General features: G+C 49.2%; 8 protein-coding genes across 8 annotated transcripts; 4 read left to right on the forward strand and 4 right to left on the reverse strand.

Moving 5' to 3' along the window:
* Positions 1–185: 185 nt before the first annotated feature.
* BDV38DRAFT_293768 (uncharacterized protein) lies at positions 186–1,495 on the forward strand (the record flags this gene model as incomplete). The annotated part of the gene is made up of 3 exons (XM_032062329.1): positions 186–641; positions 693–714; positions 799–1,495. The coding sequence occupies exons 1-3, from the start codon at positions 284–286 to the stop codon at positions 1,493–1,495; spliced, it is 1,077 nt and encodes a 358-aa protein (XP_031912652.1). The 5' UTR covers positions 186–283.
* Positions 1,496–1,829: 334 nt separating this feature from the next.
* Positions 1,830–3,464, reverse strand: BDV38DRAFT_110221 (zinc-dependent alcohol dehydrogenase family protein). The gene is made up of 3 exons (XM_032050963.1): positions 3,076–3,464; positions 2,554–3,000; positions 1,830–2,476 (listed from the first exon to the last, which is right to left on the reverse strand). Exons 1-3 carry the CDS (start codon positions 3,215–3,217, stop codon positions 2,007–2,009), a joined length of 1,059 nt encoding a protein of 352 aa, XP_031912653.1. The 5' UTR covers positions 3,218–3,464; the 3' UTR covers positions 1,830–2,006.
* A 248-nt stretch (positions 3,465–3,712) lies between these two features.
* BDV38DRAFT_283803 (uncharacterized protein) lies at positions 3,713–4,135 on the reverse strand (the record flags this gene model as incomplete). The annotated part of the gene is made up of 1 exon (XM_032060109.1): positions 3,713–4,135. One exon carries the CDS (start codon positions 4,133–4,135, stop codon positions 3,713–3,715), a length of 423 nt encoding a protein of 140 aa, XP_031912654.1.
* A 978-nt stretch (positions 4,136–5,113) lies between these two features.
* Positions 5,114–6,697, forward strand: BDV38DRAFT_271937 (thiamine pyrophosphate-binding protein; the record flags this gene model as incomplete). Its single annotated transcript, XM_032057399.1, has 1 exon — positions 5,114–6,697. The coding sequence occupies one exon, from the start codon at positions 5,114–5,116 to the stop codon at positions 6,695–6,697; it is 1,584 nt and encodes a 527-aa protein (XP_031912655.1).
* Positions 6,698–7,816: 1,119 nt separating this feature from the next.
* On the reverse strand, positions 7,817–9,923 carry BDV38DRAFT_249305 (putative MFS transporter). The gene is made up of 3 exons (XM_032054832.1): positions 9,391–9,923; positions 9,282–9,344; positions 7,817–9,236 (listed from the first exon to the last, which is right to left on the reverse strand). The coding sequence occupies exons 1-3, from the start codon at positions 9,611–9,613 to the stop codon at positions 7,978–7,980; spliced, it is 1,545 nt and encodes a 514-aa protein (XP_031912656.1). The 5' UTR covers positions 9,614–9,923; the 3' UTR covers positions 7,817–7,977.
* Positions 9,831–11,332, reverse strand: BDV38DRAFT_271939 (SDR family NAD(P)-dependent oxidoreductase; the record flags this gene model as incomplete). Its single annotated transcript, XM_032057400.1, has 3 exons — positions 9,831–9,936; positions 10,374–10,921; positions 10,976–11,332. The coding sequence occupies 3 exons, from the start codon at positions 11,330–11,332 to the stop codon at positions 9,831–9,833; spliced, it is 1,011 nt and encodes a 336-aa protein (XP_031912657.1).
* Positions 11,333–12,112: 780 nt separating this feature from the next.
* On the forward strand, positions 12,113–13,883 carry BDV38DRAFT_293773 (SGNH/GDSL hydrolase family protein; the record flags this gene model as incomplete). Its single annotated transcript, XM_032062330.1, has 4 exons — positions 12,113–12,157; positions 12,206–12,642; positions 12,697–12,807; positions 12,857–13,883. 4 exons carry the CDS (start codon positions 12,113–12,115, stop codon positions 13,443–13,445), a joined length of 1,182 nt encoding a protein of 393 aa, XP_031912658.1. The 3' UTR covers positions 13,446–13,883.
* A 2,991-nt stretch (positions 13,884–16,874) lies between these two features.
* BDV38DRAFT_283808 (CFEM domain-containing protein) lies at positions 16,875–18,581 on the forward strand (the record flags this gene model as incomplete). Its single annotated transcript, XM_032060110.1, has 8 exons — positions 16,875–16,973; positions 17,026–17,167; positions 17,221–17,405; positions 17,463–17,499; positions 17,554–17,624; positions 17,679–18,061; positions 18,120–18,187; positions 18,274–18,581. 8 exons carry the CDS (start codon positions 16,875–16,877, stop codon positions 18,579–18,581), a joined length of 1,293 nt encoding a protein of 430 aa, XP_031912659.1.
* Between the last annotated feature and the right edge of the window lie 1,210 nt (positions 18,582–19,791).

The following is a 19,791-nucleotide window of genomic DNA, read 5'->3' on the forward strand; positions in this document are numbered from 1 at the left end:
GTAGAGGGCCTTATATAAACAATACTTCTTTGAGTATGGAATACAGAGCTGCGCAGGGTACTTGCGTGCGCAGGGTGCTTACCGAATACGTTAACTAGGCGGCTGAGTATATTCAGCCAAAAACTATAGGAAAACGCATAAATGCGGACTGGCCGCATTGGCTTGCCGTACACATGGGCCTTCTTATTAAAGGAGGCCAAGTTCCGGGTATGATTGTATGAATTAACAAGCTCTTAACTTTTGCTGCTCTTAGACGTCCAGCTATCTTTGCCTATTGACACTAATGCCCCCCTCTACTCACTCTCATCCTCCCCCGCCCCCGCCACCACCTCCTCGGCTGCCTCCTTATCAGCCTCGTGGTGGAGCAAAGGCTCCTGTTGCACGCAAATCGTCTCCACCGCCGCGAGGAAGCTTCGGCATTGGCATTGAAATGGAGCTTCTTTTACAGAGCCGTGTTAAACCATCTGCGACTGACAATACATTTCCACGCTTTGCTCGAAATTGTGCCACAATCTACAATAGCGAGACTCCCAGCATATACCCAAGGATGCATAGCCTAGTTCAGGCACAGTGGGTAGAAATCCCTCATACCCAATGGGTTTTGCATCATGATCCTACATGTGAGACCCGGACAGAGCCCTGTAAGTCAGCTGAAATATGAGATAATTGGACAGCGCTAACATTATGGATAGGGGGCATCGAAATCATATCTCCGTTACTTTAATGGTGTCCGGGCTCGGAGTGGCAACGAAATGTCGAGGCCTTGTGGGAGTTCATAGAGCAACATTACTTCGCCAGTGGCAATGCGGACTGCAGTACACACGTACATATATCACGAGTGGAGGGCTTCTCAACCAGTGATGTCAAGGGCATTGCACAAGCCATTATTCATTTTCAGCCTGCCTTCGAAGCTGTTGTTCCGCCGGCACGGCGAGGCAATGAGTACTCAAGGAGTAACTGGTTGGACAATCCCAGATTCGGATATCTGAACCTGTCACGGGAACAGTCCATTGCCCTCCTGGAAAGCAAGACTACGACCGACGAAATAATTGACATCATGAATCCTAACCAGTCCAAATACTTTGGCTGGAATTTCTTGTCACTAAAAACCTTCAAAACAATCGAGTTTCGGCGTGGCTCTGCCAGTCTTTCATCGGATGATGCATTCATGTGGGTGGAGCTGACACTGTCTTTCATGCAGGCCGCTATGACACACCCTTCATTGCAGCATTTGCGACGGTACCCTGGAACGATTGGAGGCCTCAAGGACTTCATTCAGCATGCACGTCTTCCTCAACAAAAAGGGGCGCATAACCCTGCCCATCTCCAGCGCCTATTTCATAACAAAGATCTGAACTCTAGGCTGGACCCGACCTGTGTCGGCCATCTGTCTGATGAGAAACAGGCGAAGTTGCAGCGAAAGATAAATTCTGACGCTGCGAGTAATCCTATGTTGGACATCATTTCGTCAGCACAGCAATACGGCGTTGCCTGAGGACACCAGTACAGACCTTATAAATAGGCACCACATTGTCCTGATGCAAATGATCTTGTTCTGTTATATATATACATATATACCTATACCAGTTTGATATATCGTGTTACTGTTATTTTGTTCCTAATTGTATGTATGATGCAATAAGAAAACGAAATAGAATGAACAAACCTCATCTTGAATGCAATAGCTAGTGCGTATTGTGCATAAAGAAAGAGGCCTTCCGTTTCTCAAAGCCCAGACGTAATGACGTCTCTCTATCCTTGGATCACTTTTTATTTTATTATTATTATTATTATTATTATTATCATCATCGGGGGTACAATGGGTCTAGTAGATAAATTAGGTTCCTTTACATTTTTAATAGTTTGAGAAGCATCTGCAGTGTGACTATTTTGCTGAACGCATCTCCTTATCCCCACTTATATCTCCTGAGGAAGTTTCGTCATAGTGGTCCTCAAGCTGGACGCGATCTGTATCACTTCATTCATTCATGTTCATCTCTATCCCTCTACTTAACCCTAACAACAACCTTCCCAAAATGGCTCCCACTAGCCAAAAACTTAAATGCCTCGTGGGCCTCCTCAAATGAGAACACCTTGTTAACGACAGGCTGAATCTGATGTTTCTCATAGAACCTCACCGCTTCCTCGAACCGATCCTTGGGTCCGTTGATGATCCCTTTCAGCGTGACATTCCTCCGCAGCGCCAGCAGGTTCACGTTCATGCGGTCATCCGGCGCGTCCACCTTGCCGGACACATACCCGATGCAGTTGATCAACCCACCAAAGGCGACGGAGTCAAAGCTCTTCTTCAGCGTCTGGGCGCCACCAACCTCCAGGATGATGTCGGCGCCGTGGTTGTGGGTGAGGCGCATCACTTCCTCTTCCCAGTTGGGATGGGTGCGGTAGTTGATAGTGTAGTCGGCGCCGAGTTCCTTGGCTTGGGCGAGCTTGGAGTCGGAGGAGGAGGTAATAATGACTGGGCTGATGTTTTAGCGAGGGGGTTTTCACAAAGACAACAAAAAAGGGTAAGAAGCAGCAGGTGAGCAAACGCACCCTTGGCACCGGAAGCCTTTCCGATTTGCAGCCCGGCAATGGCGACACCGCCCGTTCCCTGCAGCAGGATATATTCTCCGTGTCCTCCGTTCTCTCCCATAGGTCGCATACCATTAATTGACATCCATGCCGTCACGACCGCAATAGGAAGCGTGGCGGCCTGCTCATCGCTCATGTAGTTTGGCGCTTTGACCAGCGCATGCTCCGGGAATACTCGGTACTCCGCCAACACCCCATCGAGGGGCAGACCCATCCCCCGCGACAGTTCCTTTTCCGTAACTTGCCCGGTCTGATGGTCTGGGAGGAATGTAGAGAGAACGCGATCGCCGACTTGCCAACTGCGGACGCCATCGCCGACCTGCGTGATGACGCCGCACATGTCGGAGCATGGCACAATGCTCTCTTCTTGTCCCACGGACTTGTGATGGGTGTACTCGCCATTAGTTACTGAGTCATAGTGTTAGCTGGTTTTTTTTTTTTTTTTTTTTTGTGAAGCGCCGGCGAGGGATGCGCTAACCGTACCCTCGACGTCGCGGTAATTCAGCGACACGGCGTGGATCTCAACGAGGACTTCGCCCTTGCCCGGAGCGGGCTTGGGGGCTTCGGTGAGTTTGAGGGAATCCACTCCCTTCAAGGGAGTCGTCCACTGCTTGATGGATGCCATCGCGGGGTTCGTTGGCTACAAAAATTTTGCAGTTGAAGGGAAATTTCAACTTCAATCTTGGGGAGAGAAGCGTGGAGAATCTCTTTGGAGAAATTCTTTGGAGACGCTTAATAATGTCCCAACGTCACCATGGGGTGGGTTGCCCCACTGCGCAGAATGCCGAGATCCATCGCGAGTGATTCAGCGTATAACATGGCATTTTGGAGAAGACATGCCGGCCGCGCGAGAGATTGTGGTTGGTTGAGTTGACATGTTCAACACGATCATGTGCGGTTACTTATCTCAGTAGGGCAAAGGGCAATGATGTCGTATTGACTGATCCCTTCCAGGTGCCATAAATAATAACGAATATATCAAGTGCTATATTGATCTCTGTTAGCTACATTCGGATCAGCATCCAAAAATAATGCGCTGGAGAGATGTAACATGCCAATTTACGTCAGTTGGTGTTTAACAACTTCACAAGGACATTTAGCTAAACCCCCTCAATGTCCTTCAGCGAAGGTTTTGATCCTCCTCGTAATTGCGGATTGGGACTTCAAGAAAGTCCTCCTCTTGGGGCAACTCCACCCCGTACTCCTTCAGAACTCCCGCAGAGAGCTTCACGTCCCAGGCCTCGAACCCCGTAACGTGTCCTCCGGCGGTGCGATCATCAGCGATGAAATGTAAATGAAATCCCGCGACGCTGAATCCATTGCTACACCCAGGCGACCAGAATCCAAAGAGAAGGCCCCGAACATTATGGGCAGATTGTAGTTGCTGGCGTCTCGACCAGTTAAATAGCGGCGGCTGTTCTCTGGGCGGCGCAGGAATCACTCGGAAGGCCACCTGATTGAACACACCGTCCACACGGACTGAGAGCAAAGCATTCTGCTTTGAGGGTAGAAGAGGTGCAAGTGCCGTGTGCAAGGTTGGCATTGCCAGAGACGGGAGGCTCTTGGTCAGGGTTGGTTTCACGTGGGCGATCATAGGAACGGAGAGGTATCCCGTTGCGTTTACGTTGCGCGATCGATGTTCCGGAGTAAAGTGATATATACTTGACCATCGATCATGACCTTCCTCTATTTAAATACGTGAACAACGGTTCCAAGGCCATGGTCACCATGCGCGAGTACCTGGCGAGTAGGTTGGTCCGGCATCACGTCAAAAACCTGCATCAGAACACTCCTGGCCAAGAAATTGATAGGAATCGAGGTTAATGCACCCAGCAAGGGATAGCGGTGAAGAGTCGTCCCTATTTTTTCCGGTTCTACTACTAAGAAGCATTAGGATACTGGTGTTAAACTGAAAGTCTGCATGGTGGCAAAGCCATGTTAACCGATTTGGTAAGACTCTTGAGATACCGCCCGCGAGGCTGTTACCCGTTTTGGGAATGAGCTTCAACTACTTGATCTCCGCCAAGTGGAGCCCGGCTATTAGGCCCGCCCCTTGGTTCTAGTCTTATATCGTCTTATTCTCAGGCATGCCGCTCACTGTAAGGCGTAGGCCACTGTCTTTGTACAGTAGTTCCCCAATAAAGCACCGGAGGAGTCAGGCAGCCCTGCCCATGTCCACCATATAAGCAGGCCGGGTGACCCTTGCACATCCCCCTTTCCTGTCCTGTCCTGTCCTGTCCTATTCTCTGTATAACATTTCATTCTACGTAATGAACTATTATTTCTTATGAGATGGAGGGACTTCTAGGATTTACGGGTGGAGAGATCCTCCACCGACGTCTCATCAGCCATGGTGTGGACCACATCTGTAAGTGACCTGTTTTAGGACATATGGGGCCCCCGTCTAATTCGTTTCTTAGTTGCACACCCAATGGCAGGGACACTCGCATTGTTCCGGGATGTGTATAATTCTCCTGTGATTCGCTTCATTCCCTCGCGTCATGAACGAGGTGCCGGCCACATGGCTGAGGGCTACGCCAAGGCAACCCGAAGACCGGGTGTCGTCTTTGTGAGCACGGACCCCAGTAGCTCCAACGTAATCAGTCCAATGTTGGATGGCCTTCTGGATGGGACACCTATGGTGGTGATCTGTGGCCAGGTCCCTGCCGCTCAAGAAAACAACGCCCTCCAGGAGGGAACCCCCATGGAACGGCTCGGGGCATGTATGAAATGGCGTGCACGTGTGCAGCGACTGAGCGATTTACCTGGTGCAATTGATGCGGTATTTCTTCATGCCACCGGCAAACAGCCAGGGCCGACCCTCTTAGACATCTCTTCTGGAATCGGGGAAGCGGTCTTTGACTCGCATGCCCTGGAGGCGGTACCGAGCGTGTCGCTGATGATTGAGAAAGTGCATGGGAACGCTTGCCGCGTTGCCTCGCCCATAGCCGACGCTCACTATCTATATGAGAAAATTGTCCAGGTGGCCGACATGATTAACCAGTCCAGGCATCCGGTGATCTGTGCAGGAAACGGGGTCCTCGCGTCGCCACGCGGGTGTAAGCTGTTGTCCAAGATAGCTAACAAAGCTCAGATCCCGGTTGCGACCACACTGCTCGGTCTGGGTTCCTTCGATGAAACCCGCGAAGAGGCCTTGCACATGATCGGTACACATGGCGCCCCGTATGCCAATTGCGCCATCCAAAATGCCGACTTACTTATCGTGATCGGAGCCAGACTGGATGAACGTGCAGTGGGGAATGCAGACGGGTTTGCGCCTAAAGCCCTCGATAGGGAGGGCGGAGGGCGAGGCATTGTACATTTTGACATCGATGCAGGTAAACTTGGGAAAGTCATCGAACCGACAGAGATCATTCTCGGCGACCTGTCGGAGACCTTACCCGTTTTACTCTCCCTCTTACTTCCCGTGGAGGATCGAGTTCAATGGCTGGACCAAATCCAGCTTTGGAAAAAGTTGTATACCTTCGAAGAGCCGATGAGGAGGGCAAAACATCGCCCGTCCCCCCAACAGGTTGTGGCCGAGCTCAACCGCCAAACGACTCCCATGAAGAACAGCATTACCATGACCACCAGCGTTGGTCAGAATCAGATGTGGACGTCCCAACATTTCCGGTGTACACATCGACATTCTCTGATCACTTCTGGCAGTCTGACCACGATGGGATTTGGCGTACCGGCGGCCATTGGGGCCAAGCTAGCCCTCCCCGATCAACAAGTCATTGCCGTGGACGGGGATGCCTCCTTTTGCACCACGATGGAAGAGCTCATGACCGCGTTGCTACATCAAGTACAGATCAAGGTGATTGTGTTTAACAATCGGCAGCAAGTCATTCTGTCTCAATTGCAGAGGGAGTACGGTATGAAAGCTTGCTGTGATTCCCGAATGAGTCCCGACTTCGATCGCCTGGCCAGGAGCATGGGCTGCCAAGGCCAACGATGCGATCGGGTTGAAGAACTACCAGACGCTATCTACTGGTTATTACGCTGTCGAGGGCCGGCATTGCTGGATGTGGCCGTCAGTCAGCCTGGAATGGTTTCGATCGCATCAAATGGGACACCGATGGACACCTTGGTATGGGCGTGATGCTGTGAATTATCACCAGGTTTTATCTTGTTAGTCCATTGAGTACGTGGATCATCCACGAATATAATTTCTTCTTTGACCGATTTGGCCGATGTTCATCACATCAAGGTAGCCCTCGTCTTCGTACAGGCCAAGTATACGTCTAGACTCATGCATGTAAGGAATTTGTCACACTTGTTGTGCTCCCACTGCCACCGGGTAACCCAACGCAGGAGTTCCCACATCTGTTATTAAAGTTAATGGGACCGGTCACAACCCAATCTATGTGTGGCAGATGACCTGGAGCAAACCGTGGCTGATTTTCCACAGGGGTTACTTACCAATTGAAGTAGGACGCGGGTCAGAATAGAAGATGAAATCACTGGATACCCGAGGTTAAACATATTCGGAAGGAGTCTTAATTAAAAACTTAAATCGACAGGTCACATCAGAGGCTTGCCTCACATGTTCATTGAATCTCAATCCCGCCAGAAAGAATGAGATACATAATCTTGACGTGGTTTCTCAAGCAAACCGTAGTTCGTATCATACCGAGCGGTACCACGGTAACATTCCGCACTGACCATCGTGCCAATATCTACCCTAGACAAGCAATATTAGTAAATAATACGACTCGGTGAGTCGGTGGTTGATGGATAGTCCACATTCTCCGGATTCTGCAGATCCGGGGATGAGAGTCCCCCCACGTTACATGCGGAGAAGTGGAGTAGAAGCTAGAGATATCGTGAGGGGTTTCTTCATCTTAATCGTTGACTAATTATAAAAACCATAACTAAATACTCTCCAACTCAATGGCTGTCGCAAGCCTGGCATACCTGGCGTATAGATATGTAGGTTTCTGTACTCTGTACCGTGACCTCTCTAGACTGGGAGCACAGGCATATTTAGCAACCAGATAACCTTAACTTAAAAGCTGGACGGGATTATTATTTGCGAAGGTTATTGCGAAGCACCGGTGGTTGGATTAGTGTAGTTGGTGTACAATCTGAGATCCTCGCCAGTTGCACATCCAGTAATGGTCAGATGACTGGAACAAACAGCATCACGTGTCTGCACTTTTGTATACTCAATATGTACTGAGAAACCTGGCTCGATAGTAGTCCAAGATGACTTTACTTAAAAAACCTTATGCTTCGTAAAGACTCGTTCAAACGTACAACAAGCGATCGTTCCCAAAAACAGCGCCTGGAAATACAAATTCAATAACAGCAAGACATGACCCATGGACACCAACGCTGCAAGATATCAGAGAACAATTTCCATTGCCATAAAGCGAACATTCACAGAAACCACCGGAACTCAGGACTGGCCGGACCATCCCTCAACCTTTCGGTAGGCACATCCTGCGCTCTAACCGTCACTCCATCTCTCCGGTCGCGCCTCTTATTATCAAACCACATGTAAGCCCCCAGACACCCTGCCAATGCGGCACCGGTAGCCCCAAACGCCCCAACCGTGATCAATGCCGGCATGTACTTGGGCTTATCTTGACTGCGGAACACGTTACTGCTTACCAGACCCATCAAATTGGCCAGTGGTACACCGATACTGGTAAGTAGCACACGGCGACCTTCGTGCGCGATGTTGTTGTTGTACCATGTACTCAGCAACACAGACGGAGCCGAAGTCCCCCAGGTCATCATAAATGTCGCGAAATACGCGACGCGGATCTGAGCTTGGACGTCATTGATGGAAGCGTAGATCATGAACCCGGCGAATGTGAGTAGAAAACCAAGGACGATAAAAGGCGAGCGGAGACGGACTCCATCGGAGCAGAATGCCAGGATCAGTAGCATGACTGCGCCGGTAACGTTTGGAGCGACTGTGTATAGGTTCGTCTTGACGGTGCTGTAGCCCAGTCGCTGGACAATCTGGGGTAAGAATAGCGCGACACCTTGGATGGGGACTCCGAGACAGATTTCAATGCCGAGGAATACATAAGTGCTGGGGTGCTTGAAGATGCCGAGGGCTTCGCGGAGGCGAAATTCTTCGTTCACTACCGCGCTCGAATCGACTTGGATGCGATGCAAGGCGAGGGCTTTCTCGTCGTCTGAGAGGAACTTGGCTTCCGATGCGCTGCGGGGGAGATACCAAAATGCGAAGATGGAGAAGAGCACGGTTACTCCGCCCTCGATGATGAAGAGATAGCGCCAATTGGGAATGCTGGAGTGTTTGATCTGGAATACGCCGAATGCGATCAGGCCGGAGAAGGCATTGGCGATATTGGACGCCGCATAGAAGATGGCGAGTCGTCTGGCGAGCTCACCGCGACGGTAAAAGGTCGTCAGGTAGTAGATCACTAGCGGGAAAAATGCTGCCTCGGACATTCCGAGGAACCACCGGAGTGTAAACATCCCACCAAAATTCTTGGTCGCAGACGATAGGAGGGTGAAAGAGCCAAAGCTAAACATGAGGATGGGCAGCACTCGGGCCGGGCTATACCGTTTACCCAACATCGCGAACGGCGGCGCAAAAATGACATATGGGACAAAGAATATGGACAGGAGGAGGTTGTATTGGTTGGGTTTGAAGTTGAGATCTATCAATTAGTGGAGGATAGCGAATATTCGAATATGGGCCTTACCTTCGCTCATTTTATCGGTTTCGGCATTTCCCAAATTTCCTTTATCCAAAGCATTGAACAGATCTAATTCATCAGTATGGAGCTTCATAAAATTCTTGTTGAGGCTTACACATAACGGCCAATATTGGAAGCAATCGCAGGTCAAATCGACGACACAAAGCTCGCTCAGCCTTATGATCAACCACTCGGACTACATCTTCGACTACACCTGGCGCAGATGCATAGGCACCCAACTTGTTAGTACCGTTATCATCTAGGGAATGATTCCGTCCACCGGACTTGAACGTATCATGTCGCTCCAGGTCAGATGAAGGAACACTCTTCGACGCCATGGTCCTGCCGCCAGCGGTGGGAAAGGAAGATGGGGGAGGCAGGGAATAGAAGAACGGGCAAAGAACAGAGTCGACCTGATGCAAGGGATGCAGGTTGTTCAAGTTTTTGTGACCCTCGCAAACGCTGCAGGTTTAAAAAGCTTCTCCTCACATCGTCATGCAGGTCGGAAGGCAGAGTATCATCGTCATGGGCGATAAGCGCAGCAGGGTCGCAACCTTACCAGAAGAAGACGATGATAAGCGACTGTAACTCCTGTGCCTTGACCTCCAAAGGGCCAAAGACGGAGGCCACCCCCACGCTAACCTCCGCATCTCTCTCGTTGCTGCACGAATGCGGCGATCGTCGACGTTACATAGGTTGCATTGGCCGACGTCTCGGCGCCGCCGTGATTTGGTATCTTATCAATTGGAATGCTGTCGGCAACTTAATCTTGCTAGTACGGTACTACCCTCGGCAGTGTCTTACGCCGTGTAATAAATCCATGCAATGCCTGTTAAGTTTCTCGTTACGAGATATTTTGAGGATTGCGTCCGTTCTTATTGTTCTATGGGTGAATAATTGACTCTCATTCACTTGCATCTTAGGGTTTGTGTCCAAAAGCGGAAGTAGATCCAGTGATTGAATGGAACCCGGTGGCCAAAAATAAGCCTTTACACTCTTTACAACATCCGAAACATCAACAACGTTTTGACTGTATTACGCCAGGACATCCACTAATAATCCGTCCAAGTTGCTCGAAACATAATGTACCACACCTACTTTCTCCGTTGCTCAGCATCAGTGCGAATGCCTGCTTCCGCTCGTTCCTTCCAACTCGCCTCCCAACGAGATAACGCCGGTCGCCCTTCCACAACATCATCGCTAGCCCACTGCATTCTAGCCTGATCCAATGGCCAATCGGTCTCTCCATCGGGGCAGATAATATAGAACGATCCCTTCTCCACTCCATCGACCAGTACCTCCGCAGCTTGACTAGGATACCACGCCCCAGCCATCTTCTTGACACTCTCCTCCTGTGTAGGCCCAACATTACCCATCAATCCAGTCCAGGTCCACCCAGGGACAAACAGATGTGCAGATATATGTGCAGTTGCGGGATCCGACCGAAGATCATGAGCAAGGTGCTCCGTAAGGCTCTTGATGGCGGCCTTGGAGGCATTGTATGCTGGAACACCACCTCCTGGAGGATTTGTGATTCCTTGCTTGGAGCCTGTGATAACGACGGACTTCGGTGTGTCGGTTGACAGAAGCAACGGAAGAATGGCCTCGATGCCGTTCAGCGGTCCGAAGACATTAGTATCGAATGTCTGTGCCGATCAGTCCAGCCCCCTTGTTTCAAAACACGACACAGTTATACAGACCTTCTTCCATGACTCTACATCCGCCCAAGGCTTCATCTTTCCTACATACTGACTCTGCGCTCTCTGTGGCCTTGCCGCATTCAAGAAGACGAGGTCCACTCCCCTGAATACCGACTTGATGGCAGTTGCAACTTCAGACCACCTGTTCTTATCACCAACATCGATCTCATATGACTCGGTCTTGAGAGAAGGATCAACGGCAGCGAGTTCTTCTTTCGCTTTGTGAAGGTTGGCAGCATCGATATCGAGCAGCGCAAGGTGCATCCCCCGACTGCGGCAGAGCTTGGCGGTCGCGAAACCGATTCCCGAGGCCGCACCGGTTATGAGCGCGGTTTTCTGGGTTTGGAAGACCGACATGATAGCTTTGTCTATATTGGCTAGCGTTCAATGCGACAGATGAAACTTGGTGGCTTGGAGAAGAGGAGGCATTTATCTTCTGATGGTTCCCCGCTTCATCACGGAGTTTGCGGAGATAACTGTGGACCAGCATAAGCAGTCATAAAGTAATGCTCTGTAGAAACCATTTTTATACCTGTGGATCCTCCATCTAGTAAATATGCTATGATATACTATGCATTATAAAAGTGAACAATTCTATCTGTGGGTGTGGGCTGTATTTATATCCCGATTAGGGCACTGCTACCCCAGGAAAAGTTCATGCCGATTATTTGCGGAGAAACAATCACCGTGTCGATCACAGATTTGCCGGTCGCTACGTGTAAGGAGACCAAACAGGATTTCCTTTAACCAGCTGTGACTGGTTCTTCGAATGATATATGTGAAAGGAGGCGCTATTTACCCGGTTTAGCCGGTTCAAAGCTTCAGGAAATCCGGGGGAATGGAGATTTAGCGGCTTCGCGGTGTACAATAGGCTTGAAGATTTACCCCAGGATTCTAGTTTCTGAGTATATATAGGCTACTCAAGCTCTGGCGGTAGAGTATACGACTAGCACATATTGTGTAGCAGATATCACAGTTCGAACATCAATCATGTTACTACATATTTTCCATCGCATTCTTTCCGTACTCCTCCTATTTCGCAGAGCCTGGTCCTATCCTCTTGATTCATCGGTAGGCCGACGCAACAATGCAGACTTCCTCAATGCGGACACCCACTGGGTTAGCATATGGACCGCCATGCCTCAGTTGACTGAGCCAGCCAATCTACCACCACCTCCATATGTATGAAGCACTCTCAGGGATGCGACATTCAGTCTTTAACACTGTTAGAACTCCTCAACGTCCATCTTTCAAAACACTACCATCCGCCAGACCATTCGTGTCACACAACCAGGTCATGAGATTCGCTTACGCTTGTCCAACGCATTCGGCCTTGAAGATCTTTCGATTACCAAGGTTGCCATCAGTCTCCCCATAGACCAGAAGCTCGGAACGAGTGCGATCCAACGCAATACCACGAGGGATGTTCTCTTCAGTGGTGTCGTAGACGCAGTTATCCCGAATGGAGGTTTAGTCGTTTCAGACCCCATTACATTCCCAGTGAAAGCGCAAGACACGCTCACTATCGACATCTATTTGCAACAGGGTCAGAGTGGAGGTGCGATCACCTCCCATCCAGGAAGTAGAACAACGTCATGGATGAGCTTGGGTGATTGGGTCGGAAAGCAGAATCTAACAGATTCTTCAGTAGAGAGTGTCGATCATTGGTTAGTGACCTTGCTTGCACTACCCCGTTGCATATGGGACTGACAGATTGTTAGGTATTTTATCAGCGCCATTGAAGCTCTTCTCCTATCCACGAGTCGCAGCTGTGCAATCATTGGCGACAGCATCACCGACGGACGAGGAAGCGACACCAACAAGAATAACCGGTAAGCAACAGACTTAGTATACCGACCCAAGCACAGCTAATGAATCCAGTTGGCCCGACCTTCTCCTAAGCCGCATGCAACAAACCCCGACCACCAAATCAATCGCTCTCCTAAACCAAGCAGCAGGAGGCAACCGAATTCTCGCAGATGGGCTCGGTCCAAACGTGATCAGTCGCATTGACCGCGACGCCCTAGCTCAGTCCGGCGTCCGATACGCCATTGTCTTTGAAGGGGTCAATGACATCGGAGTCGCTGATGCCGATCTAGAAGTCCAGAAGAAGATCGGCGATAGACTTATTGTCGCGTATCAGCAGATTGTGACTCGTCTCCACGCAGCTAGGATTCCTGTGTTTGGGGCGACCATAACTCCCTTTGGGGCGCCGGGTAACGCTTCCGATGTACAGCCCTACTCGGATCCTATAAGGGAGGCCACGCGTCAGAGAATTAACGAATGGATAAGGACAAGTGGTGTGTTTGATGCAGTTCTGGATTTTGATGAGGTGCTTAGGGATCCTGAGGTACCGGCCCAACTTGCGGATAAGTACGATTCGGGCGATTATCTACACCCCAATGTAGCGGGATATCAAGCCCTGGCGAACTACTTCCCGTTAGACTTATTTGAGGAATTCAGAAGCTAGGGCTAGAGCTAACACGAATATTAACAAAGAGCTAAGGCTATTGCTGAATAAAGCTGATGGAAACCAGGCTTCGATGACCAGATTACAGCTGAAGGAAGTACTTAGCTCAGTATCAGTCTTGATAGTCTGCCGGGGGATATGGTTCCTTATGTATGAGCGCTGAAATGTCTTCCTGACTTTGGCAGTAATCAGCTGTCACGTCCCCATTGTGACCTGGTTTAGAGCAGCCATAGTTTTCAGCGGACTCAGGGCAATATAGGACTCGTTCCAATGAATATTTGGCTAAACCCCTTTAAGTACGATCACCGACCCAGTCGTGATGGTCATGTCCGTGTTATTTTTCATCCAGGCTCAAGTATGCAAGGGACTGTGCTGCAGACAGAAATGCTGCTTCACCGCCAGGATGGTCGGATTGAACAGTCCTGAGGGGAGCTTGGCTATCGAGCAGGCAAAGTACCGTCTCAAGGTAGTCGGGCCGAGTCATCATTTGCATTGATATGGGGTCTTTTCTAGAAGTATGCAAACAGCGTCGTCACTATATCCTCATCAAATTAGCCACGGTACCTCCAAAGGTTTCTCGACGTATTATCCCAAGATGGCAACGTCATTGCGCTTCACAATATTGCCCAAAAGTGCTCTGTAAGGCGATAATCATACTAATAGGACGGCATTGTCGGTGTCAGGGCTAACGTATCCAAACTTTCATCCTCGGTGCAACCTACTATATGGCATACGGTTGTGCTTCGGTCGCAGTACTCTTGCCGTGTTCTTTAGGCTGGCTTTGCAATCTGATTGAAACATTATACACAGCTGTGGACAGAATAAAGATATTTGATAAAAGAGGGACGGGCGATGGATAAAAGGAACGTGCAATGATATATACTTGATACTACTAGTATATAGACTGTGACTCCTTAGTCAATCGTGATACGCGAAACTGCAAATGGCCAGATATGGTTTCGATATTTTCTGTTTCCGTGTGCTACAGCAGTATACCCAGCTATTAAGAATTAGTACGTAGAGCTTTTTGGGAATGTTTTCAAAATGGAATAGAAAATCATTCGGATGTTCAATATCTTTGCTCTGTTTGTCTTGAAGATGCCATGTTCTCACCGCCTCTGTAAAGACCGGTTTTTCAGCCGAGAGCGGTGGAGAACTCCGGCGGACTGTACAGACTCCAATAGTAATTGCGGACTATCTATAGTCCGGGTAATTGATTACGTAACATAATATATCACGTGAGTTGGATTTGATCTAACCAGGTGAGGTTTAGTGCCAAGCATGAAACGGTTGCTGCCCCAAATCCTTCTTGCCAACTCCTTTTAGGATCGAGCTGACACAGCCAATGTCTAGCATAGAGGTCCTCCAATCTCTTCCATACTCATGCCCCATGTCCCATGCTCCATGTTGACATGCATTCGGCCAAGTCTCAGGTCTGATCCGTGCGGATACGTAACGGTGTCGCGTGGCATTGAGGCTTACCTAGATCACTGGCATATATATGGGTCTGATGATAGACATGGTATGCAGCACGGCCATATGTGAGCCATGGATATGATTCCTGGGGTTATTCCGGATTAAAAACGTTACCCATGCTTGTTCTATATACGGAGCGTGTAGAACGTGGGCCCCCCCCCCTATTATTGATCTTGGCGATTTGACGTCTATGACTATCCCCTGTACTTGCCTCTATTTGTGGAAATAGGGATGGGTATTCCGTATTAGTTGAGATGCAGCAGTGGCTGACCCTCCATGACCGCGCTAATCGAGGCGATGTCTGCTCATTTTGTCCTTGATCGCACATGGAGACACGAGATTGGGTTCGCTATTATGAAACTCCAACCGTCTCCGAAAGCCACCACGTGCATTGCATGTTGGTCGGAACTAGCACTTTGATATCTGGCAACCATTGTGCATCTTCTAATTTTATCCTTGTCATAAAATAGAGTTGCATGTCATCAGAAGCTTAACAAAATAAGGGTATTAGCAGGGTTACATTCGGTTACGTAGTCCTTGCAGAGTTTTCCTTCTGCAGAGGCTGGGAACCAGGAAAACACGTTGATGTGTGGAGAATCGAGATAGAGCAACCAGCATAGCAAATTGCACATAATTAAACTAGCCAGTTAGGTGATGCATAAACGTAACGCTATGTTGGGCCCACTGTCTACTTTTTTCCCAGCGGAGCGCATCAAGGTCGGCAGTACCCTATCATAGCCTGCGGTCGGATCACTGACAGATGCTCGAATGGACGTTTACTCGGCTTCCGGGTATGCTTCTCGAAATGACAATTAGATGTCATGGCAATGGCCCCTGCATGGAATAACGGCAGGGATGAGAGAAGCACCAGGGCTTCAGGGGTATTACAAGTCGAATTCGGACATATGGCCGCTCGGGCCCAAGAAAAGAAAAACAAATAACCAGTAGTTGATTGCTAGGCCGGCATGAATTCAAATAATTGCATGCGAGATTATTCTACTGAACTCTTCAAGTATTCTTACTGACGGGCCCAAGGGGCCAAGGGAAGTTTATAGCAGCACTAAGTACCGTAATCTAGCGATCGTCCCCTTTACACGGCAAATGGTCTATGGATGGCGGACCGAGTCGAAATGGTAGTACTGCTAATTCTGTCGTAGCAGCAAGTTTGGGTGGAGCGACGCTGAAGGGGAACCAAGTGGGTATGCTCAGTAAGGGGGGAGCAGCGGTTGAGCCTGTGGAGGCGAAAGTACCGGTTCGGAGATGCCCAGAGATGGACTGCATTCCGGTATCATCGCATGTTTTGCTCGAAAAGGCATTCTTGTTTTTTGCGCAGTCAGTTTCAAGTAGAAGCCACCGCCACGAAAAGACGTCTAACAAACAACGTTATTTAGGGTTTCCGCCAGATCCCCGTGCAGGTCGACAAAGGCTTTCTAGGGACAATACAAGTTTGACCCGACCCACCTCAACTCTTGGGCCGGCAGTCGCACTAGATGTCAAAACCGTACATGTCGACTGCCGATCTAGTGTTTCGGGAAATTGGACTCGATCCCCGTCGACCTTAACATTCGCGAATCATGGAAGGATCTGATTTGGACTACCGTTGCGGTCCAATACCGGACCGTACCCCGAAATACCAAGAGTCCCCGACTGGATGAAAGGTTGAAAGGCCCTCGGAAGGTCTCCTGTCTGGCTTGGACGCTAGATGACGATCTGCTCACCTAGCCATCTTGGGCTCTTGTGAACGGGTCGGAGGATCAGTTAGGGTAATTTTGCTGAGGATCATTGCACATGCCGAGTGGACCACTGCATCAAAGCTTTCCAACTGGGACTTTCGTTCTCGACTCCATATTAGACAGCGGTTCCCCTCCACGGGGCGTTCTGTAAAGAATGAACTTGATCCCACTTTGCTTGGCCCCCGCCCCTACTGTTCCTGGGGAATAATATCACTTGAAAATGCTTTTGCGTCGGATACTGCTTCTGGCTTCAGTAACGCTGGCAGCTGGGGCTGCGGCTGCAAGTACAGAATCAGAAGATACTTTACCTGAGTGCGCGGTATGGTGAGGGATTATAGAATCCTGAAGTCCTCCTGCTGACCCCCTCATAGGTAACCTGTCAGAGCCAGTTAATCGCCGATAATTCGACGTCATGCGCATCTACCGATACAACATGCCTTTGCGGCGACGCTACATTTCAGGGTAATATGACCGATTGTGTTTCCACAAGCTGTACTCCAAAACAGACCCTCCGTATGTATCTAGAGTTATCTTGCAAACTCTGTCGATGCCTAACTGTCTTGCAGTCACCACCCGACTCAGTAATCGCCAATGCGGCATAGCTCCCCATAAGGGACGTCCGGAACTAGACTCAGCCACACTCGTTCCTCTCATTTTTTCTACGCTTCTTTTCGCCAACAGAATTGCTGCTAAATTCATGGGCCTTGGGGGTGGCTGGGGTCCGGACGATTACACGATTATCGTGGCATATGTGAGGCTAATCATCGCTCTCATGCAGGTTAGGACTTTTGCTAAGACATATTTTTAGGGCCTGGCGGTAGCCATATTCGGCGTCAATGCAACGAGTAAGCTCAAAACCTGTGAATCACGGATAGTTCCAGGCTAACTTTCAACCCTAGTGATCCATTATGGCTTTGGGCAGAATATGTGGGACATAACTCCACTGGACAACATCACAATAGTGCTCAAGGTTTGTTTTTACTTGCTTGCACCGCAGCCCGGCCGCCTGACTGATTTTTCGCAGTACTTCTTTGCCTTTGTTATATTGTATAAGACGCAGATTTCGCTGGCGAAAATCTCCGTGTGTCTGTTCTTATTGCGAATCTTCCAGTCGAAATTGTTCCGCTATGGAGCGTACACGATCATCGGATTGAATGCTGCGATCGGAATCACCTGGGTGTTTACTGATTCCTTGCGGTGTATTCCAGTTCACCTGGCCTGGGATCAATGGGCGACCGGCGAGCAAGGGACGTGTGTCAACTTCATCGCGGTGACATTCGTCAACGCCTATGTCAATATCGGGGTGGATACGGTCATGGTGCTCATGCCGGTCTACGAGGTTTTTAAGCTGAACTTGTCTGCGCGTAAAAAGGCCGGTGTTAGCGTTATGTTTGCCATGGGTCTTGTGTACGTCTTGCCCGTCCTCTATGCCTCTATTACGCGTACTGATAACAATGACGGACAGTCTGACCGGTGTTGCAATTGCTCGAGTGATTGTCTTCTGGTTCAACCGCTGGAATACCAACCCTACTGGTACGTACTATTATTTACCCAACTCCGACGCCTTTCGAAAGCATCGGATCTATTCAGTGGGACTGGAACTAACTGTATGACTTCAGTCCAACTTCAACCGATCGTGCACTGGTCGGTCATCGAAGTCCACATCGCCGTGATGTGCGCCTGTCTCCCAACATTCCGAGCGATGCTTGTGCATATTTTCCCCAAGGTGCTCGGCAATTCAAGCGACCAGTCCTACTACGAACAGAGGAACACGCCCAGCAAACCGCCCACATTCGGCTCCGCCCAAGCGCTCAGCAAAAGTCATATTAACAAGACGGTTTCCTACTCGGTCGACTACGGGGCGAATAAGAGGCCCCAGAGGCACAGTTTCGTACCGCTGGTTGAAATGGATCCACACGACCATTGACTCTGGGCGGGGAATTCGGTCTCCGCCGAAATTACCTGGGAGTTGTGTTCTTGTTTTCTCCGTATATTCTTAGATTTCCTTTGTTCACTACCTATCTATTCATGTATTTATTATAATCCGGGGGGGACAAAGCTCCTTATCCGAAGTCTCACTCTATATGAACGAGCTAATGCCAAAAAAAATATTCCAAGGGATTTCAAGCGTTTCCGGTTCAATCCGAACAACCTTATGCCAGATGCTTTGAAGTTTTAGAACGCAAAACAGTGAACCATGGTACTTCATGCCTCTGCCTCTGTTTCACACCCAATTGAGAATTCTAGCCTGACTTGTACTACCACATCTATCAAATCATGGCATATCTAATGATGAAGAAAAGAACTCCCCGTTTTGAACACATCACAAACCCTGCCCGTGGCAAGGATCAATGCAGAAAATAATCCCCCTAGAAGCCCTCTAGAAACCGCCACCCATGTGGAACCAACACTCGCTTAGGGCAAAGTCCGCCGTCAAAGCCCGCGGAAAAGTCAGACCTTCATTAAACCCTTTCTAAAATAGCAAACAACCACCGCCAAGTGCTAAGTTAAGTATATTTCTTTTGGGGCTAATGAATTCTAGTTTTTTAGTCCTGCTTGGCAACAAAACCGGAACCAGGCCATTGGGACTACTTTTGTAGTGTTCTTTTTATTCTTTTTGTTGTTATTTTGTTTTTATTCTTTTTTTTTTTAAAAAAAAAAATTTCGCACCTCTGACATTTACCGATATAGATCCTACGTTACATTCGTCGGGATATATTTCCTTCTTGTTAGCAACTTCAACTGGGTCGTAGGGTACACTGGTTCCATGGATACAATCCTCTCCCGGTGTCCTGTAGCGTAGTGATCTGCACTTCTGTGCCGCTGCCATGGGATAGTCCTTGAGGTACTTCGTACACCGTCCAGTGATAAGGAGAACCAGCTTCCCACAACAGACCCATCTTCACCGAACAGACCCTGGAAATAGACTAGGGCCTTTCTGTGCCTGCGCTTTCCACTGGATGGAAGTCAAAGGTACGGTACGTACCGAATACCGACTACCTCGGGCACGCTCCAGAAGACGAAGAAAATTGGGTGATCGTGCGGCTTTCTTCAAGACTCTCCTGAATATCGCGAGATCGTCTTGTAGATCTCCCTCCCTTTTCTTTTCTTTCTTTTCTTTTTCTTTTTTTTTTAGT

This window comes from Aspergillus pseudotamarii, assembly GCF_009193445.1.
Source record: "Aspergillus pseudotamarii strain CBS 117625 unplaced genomic scaffold BDV38scaffold_33, whole genome shotgun sequence".
Classification (NCBI taxonomy): domain Eukaryota; kingdom Fungi; phylum Ascomycota; class Eurotiomycetes; order Eurotiales; family Aspergillaceae; genus Aspergillus; species Aspergillus pseudotamarii.